The sequence below is a fragment of the Gasterosteus aculeatus genome, chromosome 15 (assembly GCF_964276395.1).
Source record: "Gasterosteus aculeatus chromosome 15, fGasAcu3.hap1.1, whole genome shotgun sequence".
Taxonomy (NCBI): domain Eukaryota; kingdom Metazoa; phylum Chordata; class Actinopteri; order Perciformes; family Gasterosteidae; genus Gasterosteus; species Gasterosteus aculeatus.
In genome coordinates, this window is record NC_135703.1 from 12,986,581 (window position 1) to 12,997,141 (window position 10,561).

General features: G+C 44.3%; 1 protein-coding gene across 4 annotated transcripts; it reads left to right on the forward strand.

Moving 5' to 3' along the window:
* Positions 1-1,286: 1,286 nt before the first annotated feature.
* On the forward strand, positions 1,287-10,505 carry atl1 (atlastin GTPase 1). 4 transcript variants are annotated; one of them, XM_040200399.2, is made up of 14 exons: positions 1,287-1,500; positions 3,045-3,295; positions 3,746-3,880; positions 4,120-4,224; positions 5,059-5,109; positions 5,384-5,440; positions 5,576-5,668; positions 5,758-5,896; positions 6,089-6,216; positions 6,457-6,513; positions 6,925-6,996; positions 7,077-7,508; positions 8,386-8,400; positions 8,726-10,505. In XM_040200399.2, the coding sequence occupies exons 1-14, from the start codon at positions 1,467-1,469 to the stop codon at positions 8,840-8,842; spliced, it is 1,686 nt and encodes a 561-aa protein (XP_040056333.1). In that variant the 5' UTR covers positions 1,287-1,466; the 3' UTR covers positions 8,843-10,505. The 4 variants fall into 4 exon arrangements, with proteins under 4 accessions (XP_040056333.1, XP_077945875.1, XP_077945873.1 ...); XM_078089747.1 differs by having other exon boundaries at positions 1,317-1,506; XM_078089749.1 differs by lacking the exon at positions 8,386-8,400 and having other exon boundaries at positions 1,290-1,500.
* The last annotated feature ends 56 nt before the right edge of the window (positions 10,506-10,561 follow it).

The window sequence follows — 10,561 nt, forward strand, 5'->3', positions numbered from 1 at the left end:
TCATCAGTATAACAAGGGTAGCATTTCAAGTGTATTAAATGCTTTCGAACCAACTTGTTTGCAACAATTTTGTTGTGGTGCAGAGTAACTAACTACATTTACTTCAGTACTATGATTAGATCCGGTACTGATAGATGACTCAAGTACAAGTACATCCACATCCACATCCACAGTACCACCCGAATTCATGTGAATTAGGCCCAATCTGAATCTGTATATCAGAAGGCTGCTCACATGTGACGTATCAGTAACAGTGAGTAAAATCTAACTTTATCTTGAGTGCATAGTTGGTACTTCTTCTGTGGTGTTATTATAGTAAAGCATTTGAATAAGGAGCTTTTAGTTGTAAAGCTGTACTTTTTCTTCAACCACTTTTTAGGGTCTTGTATCTCCAAATATTTATGACGGTCGGTGAAGGCAGCACTTGTTCCATTTTCTGTGTATGTACCGCCCCCTACCGATAGAAACTGCACGCTCATTTTCGTAACACCCTCAATGAGAGAGGCTCAAAGTAAATATTTCAGGAATCGCACTCTTACAATGTCCGCTGAACCACGGGCATTGTCTCGCATTATTAAGCTGCTACGCTACACTGAGTGGGAGTAGCAGACAACAGCGCCCCCAGGCCGTGGACCTTAGTCCCGCATCACGACTGCGGTCATGTGGACCGCATTTCAAAATGAAATGCACCACTACTCAAGGCGTTACGGCAAATGGCCTTGTACAGCTCAGAAGGCACTAATTCATATACACATCTTTAAACTGTTAAAGTGGCAGTAAAATACTGTAAAACCATTTCACAGTAATTTACTGTGTATTCAGTCAAACATTACACTAGTCAATAATGTACTATGGAAATCACAGTAACAAGTTGTGCACTGTATAAAACACAGTAAATATGAAAAGTACTGTAGAACATCACAGTAGCAAAAAAGGTACTGTAGAAAATCACAGTAAGTAAAAATTACTCTAGTAAATCACAGCAACATATTGTGTACTGTATAAAAAAATGTGAATATTTTGTGAAAATGTACATAGGGTTAGAGGAGGCCAACTTAAATAAGGAAGAAGTGACAGTGTTACCTTTTATGGATCTGGTTAAAAGGGAGTTCAAAGATTGAGAATTGACAAATATCATGTCATTCTTACTGACTTCATCTTTAATTTTCTTACAACCTGTACAGTAATATTAATGAAAATGTATATGCATACGACAAGACAATTTGTGCCTTTTGAGCTGTACAAGGCCATTTACCGTAACGCCCTGAGTAGTGGTGCATTTCATTTTGAAATGCGGTCCACATGACCGCAGTTGCATCACGCTGGGAATAAAAGCTCCATCATCCTCCCTGCGATCCGCGCATCGTTTGGGTGGCGCTAGGGCATCCACCCAACCCTTCGACACTCATGACTACCGACTAGGGTCGCTCATTAACGGACATACGGAGGGATATCAGGATAGTGTTATGGCGAAGCACCGTAAAGAAAGAGACAGCTGGGGTGAGTGTACGTACACTATTTGATATTTCACGCCGTCCTTGACGCATATGCATATTTTTTTGTGTGTCGGGGCGAGGGAGTAAACAATGCAGCCAATTAGATGTTTGTCCCATCGAGAAAGGGCTTGTTATTTTTCTGTCGACAATATTGTGTGTGTGTGTATTTCGTTCCTCATCGTATTTCTCTATCGATAATATTGTGTGCGTGTGTGTGTGTGTGTGTGTGTGTGTGTGTGTGTGTGTGTGTGTGTGTGTGTGTGTGTGTGTTGTCCACAGTGTGTATTTCGTTCCTTATTGTATCCAATGTTACTGGTGGTGAAAAATATACATTTTTTTTCTATTTGCCACTGCATCGATGTCGGCCACTGAAGCATCAGCGAACATTTATTTTTAGCATTAAATAAAAAAAATGTTACAGAAAATATTCATTTAGGGCGTTGCAGGCCCCATAAAGACCTGGAAATAACCTTCTAATATTTTTGTCTTGTTGTCAAACTGAGCCTCTTGTGATGCTCTTAGAGGCATCTGACATACAATTATGTCTTATAATATTGCATCAGTTAATAGCTTGCCAACCATATAACCATCGTCTTTATAGCAATCATTGCGGCTATCATCGTTATCATCTCCACTAATATGATTGTGTTGATAACCAGCCTCCTAATTGTTACTGATATGCCTCTATGGCAGAGAAAAGGCACTTCATGACTGTTTTAGGGGTTGTAAAAGGAAAGGGAGGGGGTGTATGTCATTTGAGAGTTCATCTGGTTTGACCCACTTTAAGCAGACACTACTTATGACGTCTTCAGTTCCTTTTAAGAGCAGCAGATGCAAGATCGGGTTAACCAGGCGACGGCTTGTGCCGGGCCCGAGTGAGGCCTCTGCAGGAGACGTAAAGTCAAACTGACTCAGGTCTTAGCTGATTCTTCCTTGAATAATTCACCGTGCATTCTTGGCAACCTGCATTCATCTTTTAGCATCTGTTAGATTGCATTGGATGACTTGTGTGGTGGATTTTCTTCATTTAAAAACAAAAATCCTTTTATGCTTTGCTGAACATACATGGTCTGACACAAGTTTGTTGTAGCTTCATGCAGCATAGATTACATAAGTGGGAGTTGGAAGCCCAGATCTGTTCGTCGGGATGGTGGTGCAGCTCGCACGCGCTACATGAGGCAGCAGGGATTGGAAACACACTGAGTCACTGCCAGGAACAGCTCTCCATGCACACATCCTCATTGCCACGTTAACACATGGGATGGATGGCATGGCACGATTCATTATTAGGACCACCAAGCTTGCAGGCGTTGTTGTTGATCCGCTGCTAACAGGAAGGAATAATGGCCTTTCCTGTTGCCTCGCCTTAATGGAGCACCAAGCTTCCTTCTCACCGCGGTGAAAAACGTCCTGGCTGATGACTCGCTCACGACATACTCAAAGATGAAAACACGTTTATGTAATGTTCATGTTTCCATTTCACAGGGTCCTTTTTGCTAGAGCGCTACTGCATTATCAGAATCTCCCCCCCTCTGCCCCGTCCTCCAGGGTCCCTCAGTGACAAAAATGTCTACGACTGGAGCTCAGAGGAGGAGGAGCCGGATGGGCGCGCCCGACCCATACAGGTGCTGCTGGTCAAAGACGACCACACCTTCGAGCTGGACGAGGCGGCACTGAGCCGCATCCTGCTGGCGGAGGAGGTCAGGGACCGAGAGGTGGTGGCCATCTCTGTGGCGGGAGCTTTCCGCAAGGGCAAGTCCTTCCTCATGGACTTCATGCTGCGTTACATGTACAACCACGTAAGTGTCTGGGTCTGTGCATTCTGACTCTGAAGTGGCACGCGTTCATTTGTGTTGTCTGCAGTTGAAAGGTCAACTTAGAAGGTAGAAAGCGGTGGTTGGATGTTTGCATCCTAAAGCAGCCATTTTCCACTAAGGCTGCCAATATCTGGTATTTAGCTAAAATCCTATTTTCATGGAAAATGTAACATTCATTATTTTCTCGAAGCACTTCCCTCTTGCTATTTTGGGAAAGTCTGGCCTTTGGCTCATGATTGTTTTTCGGAAAAGCACATGAACTCAGACTTGACATACTTTACACTTAATTTGTCATTTAAAGACAAACAAAAGAAAAAGTTAATAAATTAAGAAAAAGAGCTCATGTCAGCTTAACAAAATCAGTCGGCCCCGTACTTAGCAACCACCCCAAACTCCATTGGAAACAATATTTGTGAAACCCTCCGTGCTCAGGCATCCGAAGGCTGGCTCGGAGAGGCAGAGGAGCCTCTGACCGGCTTCTCCTGGAGGGGGGGCTCAGAGAGGGAGACCACCGGCATCCAGATCTGGAGTGAGGTCTTCCTGGTGGACAAGCCCGATGGAACAAAGGTGAAGTCCCGTGAACGTGTACCCGTCTTTATTATTACAGAAAAGGGTTTCTCGCTTCCACCTATACATATTTAAAAGTCATTTTGACATCAAGCCCAGTGATATTATATATATATATATATATATATATATAGTAGAAAGATCATTGAATATGACTGACATGCGCACAGACAGGGTGATGCTGGTTGTCGTCTTTACATTAAATCACTAATTTACTGCTGGTCTGTTTCCTTTCACAGGTGGCTGTTTTGTTAATGGACACACAAGGAACGTTTGACAGCCAGTCGACGCTGAGGGATTCCGCCACTGTGTTTGCACTCAGCACCATGATAAGCTCCATGCAGGTACTTTCACAGATCTGCTCCAGTGAGGAGTGTGTGTTTGTGTGCGGATAGAGGAGTGCAGGTCTGAAGTATCTTCAGTCCGGGCCGGACAGGGAATCTTAACGACACCATGAAGTTGACATTTGTAGCTTTGAATTGAATATATATAATATAGCTATTAGATGAATTTCTATGGAATTCGGTAACGATACTGCAGACTCAATGAGAACTTTCTAAAAACGTTATGGCTCACTGCTGTCCTCAACTTACAGCACGGTATTTGGTAAAGACCAAGGTTTTTTCAAATGACCCTTTTGAACTCACTATTGTCAGATGTCCTGGCCCACACATCATATTTAGACTTTAGAAAACATCTTTGTAAAAGTATGTATGTATATAATGTTTTGCAATACACATTTTAATAATGGTGTAAAAATGATAATTTCCTCTTATAGTATCACAATTGCAATTTCAGTGTTTTATAGAATTGCTCAGCCCATCTTGATACACATATTCATTCCCTCTTTTAGGGGTTAGATCTAAACTGTAGATTCCTTTATTTTCCTGTTAATTCCATCTTCAGGTTCACATTTAAATGTGTCCAATACTTTGGTTTATAACCAAATATCTGCAAAACTAATGCTATTCCCATCAGTCTTGCTAGATGGTGCTAATTGGTGCTAAACGTCAGCGCTTCATTGTCTGTGTGAGCACGTTAGCATGCTATTGTTAGCGTTTAGCCCAAAGGTACAGACTCAAAGTTCTGTTCTGGGACTGTTTTGTTGCTGTGGTTTTTATTGAATAGATGTACTATGTGAAACGAATTATATGATAAATCAAGGATCTTTTTTTCAGGTTTACAACATCTCCCAGAATGTACAAGAGGATGACCTTCAGCACTTGCAGGTAACAACGTCGACAGCGTCGACTCTAATGAGAGCTGGAGGAGAGAGTCCAGATGTTAAAGCAGTCCATCATGATGCATGTTACTTTTAGTTGAGGTGCCTTTTCCTCACTGCGGAAACATAAACCTGCGAAAGAAAAACCCTCGGACCCAAGTTGTGGATGAATGTGCTCCCATATTTCTTTTTAGCATCCCAGACCTCCAAGTATTCCTGTTTTTTATATGAATGATCAGAGTTCACATCCTCACTCGTTTGTCTTCTCTGCCTTTTGTCAGCTTTTCACTGAGTACGGCAGGCTGGCCATGGAGGAGACGTTCCTCAAACCTTTCCAGGTAACGTAAGCTGCATTAGATTTAAGCCTGTTATGTAAGAGGGGAACTGCTCCACTTGTGAATTATTTAAAAATTCTATAAAAACAATTAACAGCGCAATATTTTACTGGCAAAAGTTTTTTGTTGTTGTCTTAGTCCATGATTTTCCTCGTCCGAGACTGGAGCTTTCCGTACGAGTTCCCCTACGGACAAGAAGGAGGCATGAAGTTCCTTGAGAAGAGACTCAAGGTCAGTTGCAACCGATCCACGTGAGGCTGAACGGACCCAACTAGCACCCGTCTGAGAGCTGACCCGTGTGGCCGTGTCTTCCGGTACAGATCTCAGAGAACCAGCACGAAGAGCTGCAGAACGTGCGTAAACACATCCACTCCTGCTTCACCAACATCTCCTGCTTCCTGATGCCTCACCCCGGCCTCAAAGTGGCCACCAACCCACTCTTTGATGGAAGGATTCTAGGTGCACACACTCGCTCTCGTCTTACAGCATGTGACCATTTCATTCAGTGTTTCAGAATCGCAGCGGTTCTGGTCCAGCGTTTGCTGTTAAATCGCTCCCACTTATTTCCCGGAGTACCGCACACTTCCAACAGAGCAAACAATGTTGAACTTCGGCACATACCGTGAACTCTTCTCTTCTTCCACCGTCTAGAGATTGACGGCGAGTTCATAAACAACCTGAAGGTTCTGGTCCCGTGGCTCCTCAGTCCTCTAAGCATCGACGTGAAGGAGATCAACGGCAGCAAAATCACCTGCAGAGGCCTGGTGGAGTACTTCAAGGTCATCATGTGAAAAACACCAACCAAACACACTTTCTTTTCAATATTGTCTTTGCTTTTACAGCTAAAACTCTGCGTTCTCACTGCTGGCTTAGATCAAACTAAACTGTATTATCCCAGTTTACTTTCATATTCACTTTTTTATTTTTTTTATGTCAGTAAGAATTAAACTTTTTGTAGATCCAACATATTTATTTTATTTAATTCCTCCACTGTTTATGCTTTTTGTCATCCATTTCAGGCATATATCAAAATTTACCAAGGTGAGGAGCTTCCACATCCAAAGTCCATGCTGCAGGTACGTTGCCACCAGCGTCTTAAAGGGCCAGTGTGTGTGCAGGACATTCCATAGAAACGGATTACTATGTATTTATGAAACATTAAAGTAGAACCAGCTCAAACTAAGATGTGTGGACAGCAGTTCCTCTTCATTGAGTCCGCCATGTTTCTACAGCAGCATAAATCAAACAGTGGCTCTGCAGAGCATCTTTTTAGTAGTAGTAGTCCTCCAACGCACCTGTCGAACTGCGTTAGCTTAGCCAAGCACCCGCACGACTCGCCACCTGCTAGTTCATCTATATAGTATTACGGCTCTATTATCATATTTGTTCAAGTCCTACGTCTGTGTTTCTATGTTTCCCAGTGGCAATAATAACAATAAAAAATGTTAAAATAAATGATCTCCATGTCCTCGCCTGCTTCCTCTCAGGCCACAGCGGAGGCGAATAATCTGGCCGCGGTAGCAGCCGCGAAAGATCTGTACAACAAGAAAATGGAAGAGGTAGGTGAGAGCAGCTGGTCCGAGTGCACCTCAAACGCTCCAACCCATCCGCATTGAACATCTCCTTTCTGCCCCCCCAGGTCTGCGGGGGGGACCGGCCTTTCCTGGCTCCCGGCGAGCTGCAGGCCCGGCACGGCGCCATCAGAGAGGAGGCCCTGCAGGTGTTTCGCGGCGTGAAGAAGATGGGGGGCGAGGAGTTCAGCCGCCGCTACCTGCAGCAGCTGGAGGGGGAAGTCGACGAGGTGTTCGTCCAGTACATCAAGCACAATGACTCCAAGAACATTTTCCACGCGGCGCGGACGCCGGCCACCCTGTTCGTGGTCATCTTCATCATGTACGTGGCGGCGGGCATCACGGGCTTCGTGGGCGTGGACATCATCGCCAGCTTGTGCAACATGATCCTGGGCCTGGCGCTGATCACGCTCTGCACCTGGGCCTACATCCGCTACTCCGGGGAGTACCGAGAACTCGGCGCCGTCATCGACCAGGTGGCCGGTGCGCTGTGGGACCAGGTGAGTCGTCCTTGGATGGCGGTGTTTAGGAGTCTGGCTGCCTGACTTCGTCGGTGCGTGAGTTCAGGCTCACTTTGGGCATAATTTGAAACAGAAATCTGATTTTACAGACTGATTTTAAAACCTCTTGAACCTGAAGAGGTTCTTTAGTTACACAAACGTGACGTCAACAGAAAAAAGCGGCAAAATCAGCTCTGGTTTGAATTGGGAGCTAAAAACAAACAAGTGCCCGGTCCTGAGTCTGGGAGATGTATATTAAACTACACAAAAAGTTTCAAGTTGCCGTAAAAGGAAACAATTATCGGTTCTGCATGTACATTTGTGGCTAACAGTGATTTTCCTGTTTCCCATTGATGGATTCACTCGTGAAGTGGAATCAAATACTGCTGATAAATTGTAAATTGTACTACTTATAAATTAAATAATAGAACCGTTAAATTAAGTCAAGAATTTTGAAATGACTTTTTATTTATCACTATTTCCAAAAATGTTACAGTAGGAACAGTTATAGAAGATTAAAAGACGAGTAAATCTTTTTCGATTGAGAGGCTCACAACAGTGTCCCTTTACTATTCATTCAATTTGATTACGTTCTCTTACTTTACTCAGCGATCTATAAATATAAAGCAGAAGGGCCTAATGCCGTTCACATCTTCATCTTCATTAATAAATTAGGTGATACAGAACCTTCTAACCACCAGAGGGCAACGATCCCCTTCAGATGAGTGACAGACACTCAGTTACTCAAATCCATGTAACTGCCTCAGCGTGTTTACATGATGGTATAATTCGAATGAAAGGCCCGTTCACAGAAATAATGCCTCCTATTGGGTCGTGTTTTATGTGACGTGTGTTTTATCTTTTCATGCCTCTGCAGGGAAGCACAAATGAGGTAAGTGGAGCAATCAAAGTGAATATTTACAAGAAACAAGCAGGAGCTTATTTTGGGAGAGCATTGTCAGGCTCAAACGTATGGATCATTCATTTAGATAATCTCAGTAACGTATTCAAATAAATATCATGCTAAATATTTCAATGTTTGCCCTTTGTTATATTTGAGACGCCTCATATTGCTGACAGACGTCCCTTTCTGAGAGGGAACTGAAGCTGTTGTCCCGTGATTTGATTTCACACGAAATAGCTTCAGCTTCCCGTCGGACAGGACCGTCTGACGGCAGAATCCTCCGCCCGTAATGTTCTCATCTCTCCCCACACAGGCTCTCTACAAGCTGTACAACGTAGCTGCCAACCACCGGCACCTGTACCACCACGCCTTCCCCGGCGGGCCTCGGCCGGAGGACGTGCCCGAGGAGGAGGACAAGAAGAGAGACTGATTCGCTGAGACGGAGTACGGCAGGGACTTCCTGGTGATGGACAGGAGGAGGAGGAGGAGGAGGGACATCCTCGCCCATCAAGCACTCTTTCTTTTGGTTGTTGGCTGGTGCGCCCCCCCCCCCGACACATCCACTACCTTTAACTAGGGGGCTGTGCACTTTGCGTAGAGCGTCAGAGCATCTCCTCAACGGATGTCTCTCTTCAGGCGACGGATGACTTTTGGCTTTGTCCCTCACTCAGATATCACCTGTACAGTCATTGCAGGCTCCGCATATCCAAACTCATCGGCTGATCTCAGAAGGGTTTTTTATTTGTTGTTCATCATTGATTGTTAAAGTACAGCCAGATCTGTTGAATCCCCCCCATTTGTGACAATTGTTCCGTTCTTTGAAGTTTAGTGCTGTTTATAAGAAACAATATCTATGATCTGCAACGTTTGAAAGCCAAAACATGTACTGTATGTTAAATGATGAAGCGTTACACGCGTCATCGGCATGGTAAGTGGTTAATGTCCGTCATCTTTAAGCTCCAGATCAGGTATGATTTGTAAAAAAGAAGAAAAAAACTTTGAATAGTTGTGACCGAGTGGTGTTGTGCCATAATAACATGTACCAATGGTTTCTCATCTCCTGCAGCCGGGCTACACACAGACACGCGGTTATTAGTCGCGTGCTTTTGTTTCAGAGGGAGGAGTTTGTGCCGGTGGAACGGCAAAAGCAGAGGTCTGAAGTTTACACGACACAGCTGACCTTTATGTCTCACTCTGTATTCGGCTTGCAGTGTTGTAACCCCGCGCTCGGTCTCTGGAGGTGGAGGCGAAAGCGCCCGTTTGGTTTTCATTGTGACGTAGAGGTGGCGGGTCAAAAAGCACTGTTGTGTTTCTCACTGAATGTTGGAGCAAATCCCAGGAATGTAAACTGCTCTGTGGCCACTGAGGAATCAAACATGTTGTTATCAGGCGGTGCAACAGGACCACTCTGGGAAAAAAAAGAAAAAAAGATTCCTCATTCCACATCTTTTCATCTTCACACTTACGTTGGTCCATCTGTGGAAGAAGCCCGGCACGGATCTTTTCCTTTCAGCTTGCATTAGTAAAACAAAAGGCTTTCAAGGTGACGGTCAGCGTGCATTTGTAGACCTGCGGGCGTCGTTTGTAGCTCACGGAATGAGAGTCACAGAGCTCACTGTGAAACATCTGCTCACATACAGCTGCACCATTGAAGGGTCTTTTTATTTTGTAATTTCTCTTTAATCTCTGGTCACAGGAACACGGTCATGCATTTAGCATTTTGTGCTTGGGTTTGACCTCGGGAGCTGGAAAGGTAAAGGCCCTGCAGCAGCAGAGCGGCGTGTGGAGCCTTCCACATCATCATCAGGCCTTCACGCAGAGAGCCATCCAAGTCCAGTTCAAGACTCCTGAGATTTATTCTCCGCTGTCGCCATTCAGGAAAAGTAGCATTATTGTGTTGCGTTAACGCTCTAAACAATAAATGGAAAAAGACAAATGTATCCCATTCATTCCTGAGGACGTCCCCGCGGACATTAAACCAGCTGTGGACGTCGTGGGAGCCCGAGTGTACTGAAAGAAGTCAACACCGATAAGATCCCACGCTCTCATTGCAAATTTGCAGTTAAATAAAAAATAAAGGTGGACCAAATTAATAAGTTTGAGATGACGTCTTTCTTTGAAAATTTCTCATGATTGTCAAGATTTCTTT